Below are 15,157 nucleotides of genomic sequence, written 5' to 3' on the forward strand. Positions count from 1 at the left end.
AAGGTGAGGGGGACAAAAGTTGACTTGATAGATAAACAGACAAGGCTAGCGTAGATGCTGCCTGATCTGGCAGGGGCTGCAAACTGTCTCTTCTTCTCATGGGGTGATTTCATGGCTTTTCAGGAACTCAGCATTACTTGATATGAGCTACATATTTCCTCTGGGGTCACTGGAAGCCTCTAGATATCCAGCTGAACATTTTTAGCATCTTTCTGCTGAGGTCTTACTGCTTCCAACTCCGATATCCTCAACGTCACCAGACCAGCTCTGCTCATACACAGGACACACATGGGTCCGTGGGAAGCTCTCACATAGCTTTGACTCTGGCAAGCTGTGAGAATACAATACAATGTGCCCAATCCTGCCACCTTTCTTGCTTTGCCATCAAAGTTGCTAACTAGCCACAGACTCTGGAATTTTGAATCTTGCAGGGGGTATCAAGAGTGCAATACCTGGCTTCCCAAGTGTAAGGAGGCACTTCTGAAGCTCTTTAGGGGTTAGTTCCACTGAAGTCTTTTCCCATAGGTTTGAGGTGAGAGAGAAGGGCACATCCAATTCACAAGGAGTAGGGTAAGTAAAACCGTACAATATGGCTCCTTTAAGAAATCTTCTACCTATTTCTTTCTTCTTCAACCTTTTTTAGACTGGTAGTGGGTAGTCAGCTCTGGGTTAGAAATTGATTTTTGACTATTTCCTTTGGATGTTTTGGACTGGGCTTCAACTTAGGGCTTCCTCTGTGACATTGAGGGAAAAAAATTCTATTTTAATATCCCTTTGAAATTATAATAATAGCTAATTTATGTTGAACACTTGTTACGTGCCAGCTACTCTTTCATACATGCATTATCTCGCTCAGTCCTTCCCACGATCCTTTAAGGAATGAGAAATCCAGAGAAGTCAACTAATTTATATAAAGTCACCCAGGTTGTAGGTTACACAATTCTACCAATGCTGTGTATTTTCCTTTTAGAAAAATGAGAACGATTTTGTTTCTCAGAAAGAAAATGCTATGCATTCATCAGGGGGAATAAAATGCTACAACTGTTTATAATTCTGGCTTTCCAATGGTAAGACATAGAATGTTGGAGCAAAATTAATAACAACTGTCACTTGATAAGCATTTAAATATATTTACTTGCCTAATTCTCACAGCAGCCTTGTGATGTGAATGGTTTTGTCTTCACGTTGAGACCAGGAAGAAATTGCATGATTTCCCCTAGATCATACAACCAGGAAGGACTGGAGCCAAGATTTAAATTCAAACTTTCAGATCATGACTCACAGTTTACTTTTCTCTCTACTCTGATGGGACACACTAGCAGAAGGAATGCATTTCATGGGGTCTCTGAGCTGTGGCAAATGTTTCAAGTTTGATTAAAGCTACTTTCTAACACATTTGACTAGATGAATCAATATTATAAAGAAGTCAGCATATTTACTAAACTCTTTGAAAGCAAAGAACATCTTATTCATCTCAGAATCCCTAGTGGCTGGTCCAAAGTTGATATTTTATTAATGAATGAATTGAATGATTTAAATTAATAAACAAATTAATGAATAACTTTTTTAAAAACTCTTTGTGGAAAGTAAGCTTTTATGCGAATTAGATTATTATCCATCTCTTGGGTATTTGCATTTTATAAGATGATCCTGGAAGAATTCCAGTGAATGAGATCTAAAGCTGAATTTGTGATTTTGCCATTGGAATAGGGTTGAAAGAGTAATCAAGACAGAGTTTTTCTCTGGAGTCTCAAATTTCTTTGCAGATATGACAGCATACCATGTCTATATGCTTAAGAAAAAAGTAGTATTATCTTTGTTTGGGTTACAAAATGTCCAGAAACTTTGTATCTCAGGAAGCATGTTCTCCCCCCCTTTTTTTTATTTAATTACATTCAGTTTGCCACATCTTAATAATTTCAGGCATCCAGAAATGGAGCAACCTGCTTCTAACTTCTACTAAGGGAAGTGTTGGCCAGGTTTTGTAAGGAGGATTGAAGTGTTGGTGGGGTAGACCAGATGCCCTTTTAGATACTCTGCCCAGAGATTCTGGAGTTCATTCAGGTAGTGATGGCAAGGATGCAGCTAATCAAGTGTGTCTGTTGTCCGCAGGTCTGAGGCGCAATTACAGATGTACGATCTGCAGTGTCTCTCTAAACTCCATAGAACAGTATCATGCCCATCTGAAAGGATCAAAACACCAGACCAAGTAGGTACTTTCATGCTTTCACCCTTCGATCCTTTTATATATAATTTATAGCCTGGTGGGGAAAAATAAAGGCTAAACATTTTAATTATTTCAAAATAAGTCAATGGAAACCACATCTCTTTATCTCAAAATTTCCCCTGATATCTACACTGAAACCTCTAGGGCCTGCCTAGCACAACTTAAAGATGGCTTCTCCTTTTTTAGCACAAGTAATGACAGGCTCTTTCATCTGCTTGTTTTCATTCTTTAATTTTTTCAAGAACAGTTCAGCACATTTTCACAAACTTTGGGAAACTCTTAGATCTATTCTAAGTGTTTTTAAAGAAACAATGTTATTTCTGTTTGGGAGATGTGCCAGGCTTCGGTGTTGTGAAGTCAAATTCTATGAATATCTTCTACCACTTACCATTTTTAGGTGAAAATTGTTGATTAGTACAGAAACCTAACAAATTCTCTGGTATCTTAAGTTATTTGAATGCATAGCTATTTCTAATTAAATGACAGCTCGTTCTGTTTTTCCTCCCAAATTCTCATAGTTTTTAAACCAGAATAGGCTATCGGGCATAATTTCAACTATATTTATACTGTGCATCTTTAAAAAAAGATCAGTGATGTTAGCTTTGTAAGTATTTAAAATCGCTGCTGAGGACTACTGAGAAAATCTAATAAAAAAGGAAAAAACAAAAAAAATCTCAAAAATATGTAATTTTCCTAAGTATAATTATTTTGATTTCTCTCATATTCATTACCAGAATCATTCAACAGATTTTACTGTATCAAGGCCTCATGAATAATGAATGATTCAGTCAACAAACATTTATCGAGTGCCCACTACATGTCAGACTCTGAGGTGTGCCTGGGGAAGAAAAGCTGAACTGAATTAGGTCTTTCTCTTGCAGAGCTAGCTCCCTTCCAGGCTGAGGAAATAGTCATGTGAGCACAGGGATTGTTCTCTAATACTGTGAACACCCAGAGCTTTGAGTACCCAGGAGGGAGCAACCAGGGCAAGAGTGACAGGAACATCTGTACAGAGCCTGAGCTTGAACACATAAATGAGGTTGTGGTCTGATTTTGCTCACCATCCTAATAACCTTGGTGTCTTGTTGGTACTCAGTACATATGAAGGGCTTCATAAACATTTTTGATGGAATGAGTGTGTGATTCTAAAAGAACGAGTAACAATTTTCTATGCAGGTGTATGAGGAAGGTGCTTTCCAGACAAGGACTTTATTTATTTTATTTTATTTTTTTGCAAAGCTATTATAAAGATATAGGGTTCAGGGGTCTAGAGTAGGTGAGGAAATTTAAGCCCCGAGTTAGTGATGGACTCTCAGACTTCCCTCAGTTTATGCCTTCTCATGAGTCAAAGCCCCTTTCATGACTTGCTGGTACTCTGATCTGCCCCCAGAGGATTTTATCAAGGTAATTCTTCAAAAAAGAAGATTTTTCTCTGATTTGTTGTGGGGCACCCGGAATGCTTGTATTGAATACTGACACTGCTGCCCTACCCCAGACAGTCTATCCATTGTTTCTCTAACTAGCACGTTGTAAGAGGCACCAAATGCGTTCTAACCCATAGGCATCTGATGGACACAGAGATGCACTTCAGGTAGCTGCAACAGTCAGTGAAAGTCTTTTAGGAACATGTGTTTATTGCTGTTAATAAATAGAAAATGGTAGAGAATAGTGACTTTAAGTGGCACAAATTCTGTAAATACGTCATGCATATAGTATCTCCAGCTTCAGGAGACTCTCTGCCTCTCCACGTGTACAGGCCTTTTCACATCCATCCTCTCACTGAATCCCCTGAACTACCTTCAGATAAATAGCATTAACCCATTATTTTATACAAGAACACGAAGGCTAAGGGAGACCAAAGAACTAACTGAACATCCCCTTGCCAAAAATGGCAGAACCAGGACTGAACTTAGCAGTGTCTGACTCAGGCTTCTGCTTCTCCCATCTCTCTGAGTTACTGCAGACAGGCCTGGCATGGAGGACTGCCAGTAGAGTATAATGATGAATTTTGAAAAAGAAAGCATTACTTTCCTGGTGGCTTTAATAAATATGCGTGACTTTAGAAAGGTTCGTCTCCTACCAATGCTGCCTTCTTTCCAGTAAACAAGATACTTGTCCCTACCACAGTAAGCACAAGGTTGCTCTCTTTCTAATGAGTGAATCGAGGGGAAAAAGCCCTTGCCACATGACTGTTTCATCTGCCCTTATAGCTAAGGGGTATTGTGTGTGGGGTGTGTGTGTGTGTGTTTCAAAGACAAATTCTTCCATGATTTTCTGTAATCTCCCTGTTAGCTTTGGCATCAACTTTATGCTAATCTCATTAAACAAGTTGAGAGATTTTCCCTCTTTTCTAAACCCTGAATGAGTTTGTAGTAAACTGCTATTACTTCTTATTTAAATACTGGGAAGGGGGGACGCCTGGGTGGCTCAGTTGGTTAAGCAGCTGCCTTCGGCTCAGGTCATGATCCCAGCATCCTGGGATCAAGTCCCACATCGGGCTCCTTGCTCCGCAGGGAGCCTGCTTCTCCCTCTGACTCTACCTGCCACTCTGTCTGCCTGTACTCACTCTCTCTCTCTCTCTCTCTCTCTCTGACAAATAAATAAAATCTTAAAAAAAAAAATATTGGGAAGGGGATGCTTGGGTGGCTCAGTCATTTAAGCATCTGCCACCTGCTTAGGTCATGATCCCAGGGTGCTAGGAATGAGTCCCCCATTGAGCTCTCTTTGCTCGGTGGGAACCTGCTTCTCTTTCTGCCTGCCACTCCCTGTGCTTGTGCTCTCTCTCTCCCTCTCAAATAAATAAATAAAATCTTTAAAAATAAATAAATAATTTTAGGAAGAATTCATTGGGAAGCTATGGTGACTATACTGTGGGAATATTTTTATTAAAAATTTAATTTCTTGGTGGAGTCAAGATGGTGGAGAAGTAGCAGGCTGAGACTACTTCAGGTAGCAGGAGATCAGCTAGAGAGCTTATCTAAACATTTACAAATCCAACGGGAGATCGAAGAGAAGAAGAACAGCAATTCTAGAAACAGAAAATCAACCATTTTCTGAAAGGTAGGACTGGCGGAGAAGTGAATCCAAAGCGACGGGAAGATAGACCCCGGGGGGAGGGGCCAGCTCCCGGCAAGCGGCGGAGCAACGGAGCACAAAATCGTGACTTTTAAAAGTCTGCTCCGCTGAGGGACATCGCTCCAGAGGCTAAACCGGGGTGAAGCCCACGTGGGGTCAGCATGGCCTCACGTCCCGCAGGGTCACAGAAGGATCGGGGGTGTCTGAGTGTTGCAGAGCTTGCAGGTATTAGAACGGGGAAGCCGCTATAGAGACAGAGACAAGGAGTTAGCTCACAACTCGGGGTTACCTTGAACTGGTAGCAGCCTGGGTGAGCTCGGAGCGTGGCCAGAGTCCAGGGAGACGGGAATAATTGGGCGCTGTTCTCTGAGGGCGCACTGAGGAGTGGGGCCCAGGCTCTCAGGTCCTCCAGGCAGGAGACCAAGAGGCCGCCATTTTCATTCCCGTTCTCCAGAACTCTACGGAAAGTGCTCAGGGAACAGAAGCTCCCTAAAGCAAACCCGAGAGGATTACTCAGCCCGGCCCCTGGTAAGGGCGGTGCAATTCTGCCTGGGGCAAAGACACTTGAGAATCACTACACCAGGCCCCTCACCCAGAAGATCAACAAGAAATCCAGCCAGGACCAAGTTCACCTACCAAGGAGTGCAGGTTCAATACCAAGGAGAGCAGCGGAATTCCAGAGGAGGAGAAAGCAAAGCACAGAACTCATGGCTTTCTCCCCATGATTCTTTAGTCTCGCAGTTAATTTAATTTTTTTTTTCAATTTTTTTTTCTTCTTCTGCTAAATTTTTTTTAACTTTTACCCTTTTCTTTTTTAACGTTTTTAACTAGTTTATCTCATATATATATTTTTTTCTTTCTTTTTAATATTTTGTCTTTATTTGTCTTCTTTTTTTAATTGTTACCTTTTTTTTTTTCTGAACCTCTTTTTATCCCCTTTCTCCCCCCCCCCCCCACGATTTGGGATCTCTTCTGATTTGGTTAAAGCATATTTTCCTGGGGTCTTTGCCACCCTTTTAGTATTTTACTTGCTCCTTCATATACTCTTATCTGGACAAAATGACAAGGCGGAAAAATTCACCACAAAAAAAGAACAAGAGGCAGTACTGAAGGCTAGGGACCTAATCAATACAGACATTGGTAATATGTCAGATCTAGAGTTCAGAATGATGATTCTCAAGGTTCTAGCTGGGCTCGAAAAAGGCATGGAGGATATTAGAGAAACCCTCTCCAGAGATATAAAAGCCCTTTCTGGAGAAATAAAAGAACTAAAATCTAACCAAGTTGAAATCAAAAAAGCTATTAATAAGTGCAATAAAAAATGGAGGCTCTCACTGCTAGGATAAATGAGACAGAAGAAAGAATTAGCCATATAGAAGACCAAATGACAGAGAATAAAGAAGCTGAGCAAAAGAGGGCCAAACATCTACTGGACCAAGAGGGGAGAATTCGAGAAATAAATGACACCATAAGATGAAACAACATTAGAATAATTGGGATTCCAGAAGAAGAAGAAAGAGAGAGAGGAGAAGAAGGTATATTGGAGAGAATTATTGGAGAGAATTTCCCTAATATGACAAAGGGAACAAGCATCAAAATCCAGGAGTTGCAGAGAACGCCCCTCAAAATCAATAAGAATAGGTCCATACCCCGTCACCTAATAGTAACATTTACAAGTCTTACTGACAGAGAAAATCCTGAAAGCAGCCCAGGAAAAGAAGTCTGTAACATACAATGATAAAAATATTAGATTGGCAGCAGACTTATCCACAGAGACCTGGCAGGCCAGAAAGAGCTGGCATTATATATTCAGAGCACTAAACGAGAAAAACATGCAGCCAAGAATACTATATCCAGCTAGGCTATCAAATAGAAGGAGAGATTAAAAGCTTCCAGGACAAACAAAAACTGAAAGAATTTGCAAACACCAAACCAGCTCTACAAGAAATATTGAAAGGGGTCCTCTAAGCAAAGAGAGAACCTAAAAGTAGTAGATCAGAAAGGAGCAGAGACAATATACTGTAACAGTCACCTTACAGGCAATACAATGGCACTAAATTCATATTTTTCAATAGTTACCCTGAATGTTAATGGGCTACATGCCCCAATCAAAGGACACAGGGTATCAGAATGGATAAAAAACCAAAACCCATCTATATGTGGCCTACAAGAAACTCATTTTAAGCCCGAAGACACCTCCAGATTTAAAGTGAGGGGGTGGAAAGCAATTTACCATGCTAATGGACATCAGAATAAAGCAGGAGTGGCAATCCTTACATCAGAGCAATTAGATTTTAAGCCAAAGACTATAATAAGAGATGAAGAAGGACACTATATCATACTCAAAGGATCCGTCCAACAGGAAGAATTAACAATTTTAAATATCTATGCCCCTAACGTGGGAGCAGCCCACTATATAAACCAATTAATAACAAAATCAAAGAAACACATCAACAATAATACAATAATAGTAGGGGACTTTAACACTCCCCTCACTGAAATGGACAGATCATCCAAGCAAAAGATCAACAAGGAAATAAAGGCCTTAAATGATACACTGGCATTTCATCCCAAAGCCACAGAATACACATTCTTCTCTAGTGCACATGAAACATTCTCCAGAATAGATCACATCCTTGGTCCTAAATCAGGTCTCAACCAGTATCAAAAGATTGGGATCATTCCCTGCATATTTTCAGACCACAATGCTCTGAAGCTAGAACTCAATCACAAGAGGATATTTGGAAAGAACCCAAATACATGGAGACTAAACAGCATCCTTCTAAGGAATGAATGGGCCAACCAGGAAATTAAAGAATTGAAAAAATTCATGGAAACAAATGATAATGAAAACACAACGGTTCAAAATCTGTGGGACACAACAAAGGCAGTCCTGAGAGGAAAATATATAGTGGTACAAGCCTTTCTCAAGAAACAAGAAAGGTCTCAGGTACACAACCTAACCCTACACCTAAAGGAGCTGGAGAAAGAACAAGAAAGAAACCCTAAACCCAGCAGGAGAAGATGAATCATAAAGATCAGAGCAGAAATCAATGAAATAGAAACCAAAAAAACAATAGAACAAATCAACGAAATTAGGAGCTGGTTCTTTGAAAGAATTAATAAGATTGATAACCCCCTGGCCAGACTTATCAAAAAGAAAAGAGAAAGGACCCAAATAAATAAAATCGTGAATGAAAGAGGAGAGATCACAACTAACACCAAAGAAATACAGACAATTATAAGAACATACTATGAGCAACTCTACGCCAACAAATTTGACAATCTGGAAGAAATGGATGCATTCCTAGAGACATATAAATTACCACAACTGGACCAGGAAGAAATAGAAAACTTGAACAGACCCATAACCAGTAAGGAGATTGAAACAGTCATTAAAAATCTCCAAACAAACAAAAGCCCAGGGCCATATGGCTTCCCGGGGGAATTCTACCAAACATTTAAAGAAGAACTAATTCCTATTCTCCTGAAACTCTTCCAAAAAATAGAAATGAAAGGAAAACTTCCAAACTCATTTTATGAGGCCAGCATCACCTTGATCCCAAAACCAGACAAAGATCCCATCAAAAAAGAGAGCTGTAGACCAATATCCTTGATGAACACAGATGCAAAAATTCTCGCCAAAATACTAGCCAATAGGATTCAACAGTACATTAAAAGGATTATTCACCACGACCAAGTGGGATTTATTCCAGGGCTGCAAGGTTGGTTCAACATCCGCAAACCAATGTGATACAACACATCAATAAAAGAACAAGAACCATATGATACTCTCAATAGATGCTGAAAAAGCATTTGACAAAGTACAGCATCCCTTCTTGATCAAAACTCTTCAAAGTGTAGGGATAGAGGGCACATACCTCAATATTATCAAAGCCATCTATGAAAGACCCATCACAAATATCATTCTCAAGGGAGAAAAGCTGAAAGCTGTTCTGCTAAGGTCAGGAACATGACAGGGATGTCCATTATCACCACTACTATTCAACATAGTACTAGAAGTCCTCGCCTCAGCAATCAGACAACAAAAGGAAATTAAAGGCATCCAAATTGGTAAAGAAGAAGTCAAACTATCACTTTTCACAGATGACATCATACTATATGTGGAAAACCCAAAAGATTCCACTCCCAAACTGCTAGAACTTGTACAGGAATTCAGTAAAGTGTCAGGATATAAAATCAATGCACAGAAATCAGTCGCATTTCTCTACACCACCAATAAGACAGAAGAAAGAGAAATTAAGGAGTCAATCCCATTTACAATTGCACCCAAAACTATAAGATACCTAGGAATAAACCTAACCAAAGAGGCCAAGAATCTATACTCAGAAAACTGTAAAGTACTCATGAAAGAAATTGAGGAAGACACAAAGAAATGGAAAAATGTTCCATGCTCCTGGATTGGAAGAACAAATATTGTGAAAATGTCTATGCTACCTAAAGCAATCTACACATTTAATGCAATTCCTATCAAAGTACCATCCATTTTTTTCAAAGAAATGGAACAAATAATCCTAAAATCTATATGGAACCAGAAAAGACCTTGAATAGCAAAAGGAATATTGAAAAAGAAAGCCAAAGTTGGTGGCATCACAATTCCGGACTTCAAGCTCTATTATAAAGCTGTCATCATTAAGACAGCATGGTACTGGCACAAAAACAGACACATAGATCAATGGAACAGAATAGAAAGCCCAGAAATAGACCCTCAACTCTATGGTCAACTAATCTTCGACAAAGCAGGAATGAATGTCCAATGGAAAAAAGACAGCCTCTTCAATAAATGGTGTTGGGAAAATTGGACAGCCACATGCAGAAAAATAAAATTGGACCATTTCCTTACACCACACATGAAAATAGCCTCAAAATGGATGAAGGACCTCAATGTGAGAAAGGAATCCATCAAAATCCTTGAGGAGAACACAGGCAGTAACAGCAACCTCTTTGACCTCAGCCGCAGCAACCTCTTCCTAGGAACATCGCCAAAGGCAATGGAAGCAAGGGCAAAAATGAACTATTGGGATTTTATCAAGATCAGAAGCTTTTGCACAGCAAAGGAAACAGTTAACAAAACCAAAAGACAACTGACAGAATGAGAGAAGATATTTGCAAACGACATATCAGATAAAGGACTAGTGTCCAAAATCTATAAAGAACTTAGCAAACTCAACACCCAAAGAACAAATAATCCAATCAAGAAATGGGCAGAAGACATGAACAGACATTTCTGCAAAGACGACATACAGATGGTCAACAGACACATGAAAAAGTGCTCCATATCACTCGGCATCAGGGAACTACAAATCAAAACCACAATGAGATATCACCTCACACCAGTCAGAATGGCTAAAATCAACAAGTCAGGAAATGACAGATGCTGGCGAGGATGCGGACAAAGGGGAACCCTCCTACACTGTTGGTGGAAATGCAAGCTGGTGCAACCACTCTGGAAAACAGCATAGAGGTTCCTCAAAATGTTGAAAATAGAACTACCCTATGACCCAGCAATTGCACTACTGGGTATTTACCCTAAAGATACAAACATAGTGATCCGAAGGGGCACGTGCACCCAAATGTTTATAGCAGCAATGTCCACAATAGTCAAACTAGAAAAGGAACCTAGATGTCCATCAACAGATGAATGGATAAAGAAGAAGTGGTATATATACACAATGGAATACTATGCAGCCATCAAAAGAAATGAAATCTTGCCATTTGCGACGACGTGGATGGAACTAGAGGGTATCATGCTTAGCGAAGTAAGTCAATCGGAGAAAGACAACTATCATATGATCTCCCTGATATGAGGAAGTGGAGATGCAACATGGGGGGTTAAGGGGGTAGGAGAAGAATAAATGAAACAAGATGGGATTGGGTGGGAGCCAAACCATAAGTGACTCTTAATCTCACAAAACAAACTGAGGTTTGCTGGGCGGAGGGAGGTTGGGAGAAAGGGGGTGGGGCTGTGTACATTGGGGAGGGCATGTGCTATGGTGAGTGCTGTGAAGTGTGTAAACCTGGTGAATCACAGACCTGTATCCCTGGGGATAAAACCTGGGTGGCTCAGTGGGTTAAGCCGCTGCCTTCGGCTCAGGTCATGATCCCAGGGTCCTGGGATCGAGCCCCGCATCGGGCTCTCTGCTCAGCGGGAAGCCTGCTTCCTCCTCTCTCTCTGCCTGCCTCTCTGCCTGCTTGTGATCTCTCTCTGTCAAATAAAAAATAAAATCTTTAAAAATATATATATATATTTTATGTTTATAAAAAAGTAAAAAATAAATTATATTATGAAAAAAAATTAATTTCTTCAATGAAACAAGCCCATATTTTCTATTTCTTCTTGTATCGATTTTAAATTAGTTATTTGTCAGTGAATTTGCCAGTTTATCTATATTTTTAAATGTATTGGGTATAAAGTTGTTCATGATATCCCTTATTTTGCTTATAATTGTCTGTAGGATATTTCTCATTCCTAATATTATTTATCTCTTCCTTTTTTAAAAAATGTGTGACCATTTTTATTAGAAGTTTGTCAATCCTTATTAGTCTTTTTGATGAATGAATGTTGGGGTTTGTTGATTTTTTCTGAGTATAGTTCTTTTCTGTCATTTAAAAAATTCTTTTCTTTCTACTCCCTGTGGATTTAATTTGCATTTCCCCCTAGCTTCCTTATAGGAAAGTATAGATCATCAATTTTCCACTGTATCCTTTCTCCTAATATATGGATTTCAGGCTCTCAATGTCCCTTACCACATTGATTTAGCTACAACCCACAAGTTATTTTTTTGTATCCTAGAGGTTTTATTAGGTACTATATTTTATTATTATTTATTTCAACTTACTCTCTGATTTTTACTGTAAGTTCTTCTACTCATGACTATTTAGAAATGCTCTGCTTACCACTTAATATGTAGGGGCTTTTTCTATTTATATTTTGGGGGATTAATTTATACCTGGATTCCCCTCTGGTCAGAGGACATACTCTAAATGATTTCAATCTCCTAAAATTTGTGTAGACTTGCTCTATGCCCCAGGCAAATGTTCAATTTTGGTAAAATTTCATGTTCCCTTGAAAAGAATGTGCCTTTTTCAGTAATTGGCTAAATGATTCTATATATCAATTAGGTCAAGTCTTTAAATCTTGTTCAATATTCAATGTCCTTACTGATTTTTTGTCTGCTTATTACATTCATGAGAAATAGAAGGACTTAAAAAACTTCTTACTGTAGGTATGCATTTGCCTGGGTGTCCTTTTCAATTCTATTTCTTTTATTCATATATTTAAAGGTACACTATTAGATGTTTACAAATTTAAGAACTTTTCAAAATATTCCTTGAATTGGCCCTTTTTATCACCTTTTGTCATCATGAAATGTCGTTCATTACTAGTGATACTTTCCTTAAAGTATACTGACCCCAATTCTTCAAAGCTGCCCCCAATTCTTCAAAGCTTTCAAAGTTTTCCCTTTAAATTTTTTTGAAAGATTTTATTTATTTATTTGAGAGAGAGAATGAGAGATAGCATGAAAGAGGAGAAGGTCAGAGGGAGAAGCAGACTCCCTGTGGAGCTGGGAACCCAATGTGGGACTCGATCCCGGGACTCTGAGATCATGACCTGAGCTGAAGGGAGTCGCTTAACCCACTGAGCCACTCAGGCACCCTTTCCCTTTAAATTTTATCCAGCTTTTATTTTTTTCTCAAGTGAAAGGTTTGTACAGTATCAGAGCTGGAACTGGAAGTCAGCCAAATGGTTCTTAATGACCCTAATCTGACCGATTAAATCAATGTAAGTATTAAGGTGTCAGTAATTTTCAAGGTCTTATATTTATATTTTTAGTAATAACTTCTAGAGAGGTGTTGAGATGAGAGATTATTAAATTTTGTAGTGGAAAGAGCACTGAATTTTGAGTCAGGAGATTTTATTTCTAATACAACTTTGCCACTGAGTGACCAGGGACGGTGACAAATCTTCTTTAGGTCTCAATTCCTTTGTAGTAAGTGCTTAGTGATGACAAGAACATGACAAGTGTGTGTCCACTTTCCATACCTTGCTCATGATCCTGGTATTCCTCTCTACTAATCCTGACTTCAACCTTAACATTCTTTTCAACACAGGTCCCCAGTCAGCCTTCAGCATTCCTTGGAGCTAGCAATGTTCTTTCAACATTATGTCCAGGAGCTCAGAAGGTGAACTTTTTTGTAAATAGCGTCTTTGCAGATATAAACAGTTAAGAATCTCAAGATGAAATCATTCTGGATTTAGGGGACCCTGGGTCTGATGCATGGTGAATTTATGAAAGGAAGAGAAGGGATATTGGGACACACTGAGAAGCAGGCCATATGACAGAGGCAGAGACTGGGATTCTCTCTACAAACCAGGGAACACCAGGAGCCAGCAGGGGCTGGAAACAGCAAGGAAAGATTCTCTTCTAGAGCTTTGGAAGGAGCTGCTGATGACTTGATTTCAGACTTCTATCCTCTAGAACTGAAAATAAGCCACCCAGTTTGTTGTGCCTTTTTTAGGGTAGCCCTGGGAAATGAATACATTGTGAAACCTACTTACCTTGTTCCATAAGTATCCCTAAGTCATGTTTTTCTGGGTACCTTCTTCCTTGTCTATGCCAGTAATGATGACAATGACAATGACAATGACCATGATGATGGTGGATATGGCAAGTGTGCCACCACTGTTAACTGGAGTGAAACTTCTGTGCAACTGGGGTATAGCAACAAATTAAAATGCTTTGAAAGTGTTACTGTATATAATACGCATGGCATCCCTGTTAATGGCCAAATGTTAGAAAACTGAGATTCACAGCAGTGACTTGTCCAAGACCCCAGAAATATGGTTGGCAGACCCAAGAGTAGAAGTTATCGGCCATTAGTACTATTACTATTATAATAATAATTAAATAATACCATTATTATCATATTGCTTTTTACTAGTAGTAAAGAGACTTTTTCTTTTTTGGCAAATATCATAAACAGCAAAATGGCAGTCAAATTTTGCTCCACAATTAATTAACAAGAAAAATACTAAGTATCTAATGATATTAAAGGTTTAGAAATGCAAATGATCATACTGACATATGAAGCAATTGCCTATTAGTAGATTTTTCAGGGTTTCCAGGGGATATAGTCTGTCAATTAGTACAAATGATTAAAATGAAATTTAAAGGCACATGAGTACATACCATAGACTAATGAACAATTCTCCCATAATGGGCTTAAATTTGAGTTTAGGGAACACTTCAAGCCTCAGGACATTATAATACCTAGAAATAATGGATATAAAAGTTGTCATTACTTACTTTGATACTTCAGTTGGTTGAAAATGAGATACAAGTGTCTAAGAGAATAAATCAGGCTGACCAAAAGTTAGTAGAAATTTCTAAATGTTCTTCTTTGAAAAGAAGCTTTGAATGCCAATATCCATTGCTTTCTCTGCAGTTTTTCCCAGCTTTTATGACTCCTCCAGACAGAGTCTTCATATTGTTCATTTTCCCATCATATTCATTTATTTCTTAAGTGAAATAAATAATTGAGTAATTGAATGGAGATTTAGACTAATTTTCAGAGCTAGAATATGGTTGTTTTATTTTTTATTTTTTAGATTTTTTTAATTTATTTTACAGACAGATATTACAAGTAGGAGATCACAAGTAGGCAGAGAGGCAAGCAAGAGAGAGAGGAAGGGAAGCAGGATCCCTGCCGAGCAGAGAGCCCATTGCGGGGCTCAATCCCAGGGCCCTGGGATCATGACCTGAGCAGAAGGCAGAGGTTTTAACCCACTGAGCCACCCAGGCGCCCAGGAATATGTTTTAAATTCCTTGGAAT

General features: G+C 39.0%; 1 protein-coding gene across 1 annotated transcript in view; it reads left to right on the forward strand.

The window, feature by feature from the left end:
- The window catches only part of ZMAT4 (zinc finger matrin-type 4), a 362,015-nt gene that overhangs the window by 302,011 nt on the left and 44,847 nt on the right, over window positions 1-15,157 (forward strand). Inside the window, exon 6 of the mRNA XM_044225331.1 lies at window positions 2,113-2,209. Coding sequence (XP_044081266.1) covers window positions 2,113-2,209 — 97 coding nt within the window. The remainder of the gene's footprint in view (window positions 1-2,112; window positions 2,210-15,157) is intronic.

This window comes from Neovison vison, chromosome 11, assembly GCF_020171115.1.
Source record: "Neovison vison isolate M4711 chromosome 11, ASM_NN_V1, whole genome shotgun sequence".
NCBI classification, from domain to species: Eukaryota; Metazoa; Chordata; class Mammalia; order Carnivora; family Mustelidae; genus Neogale; species Neogale vison.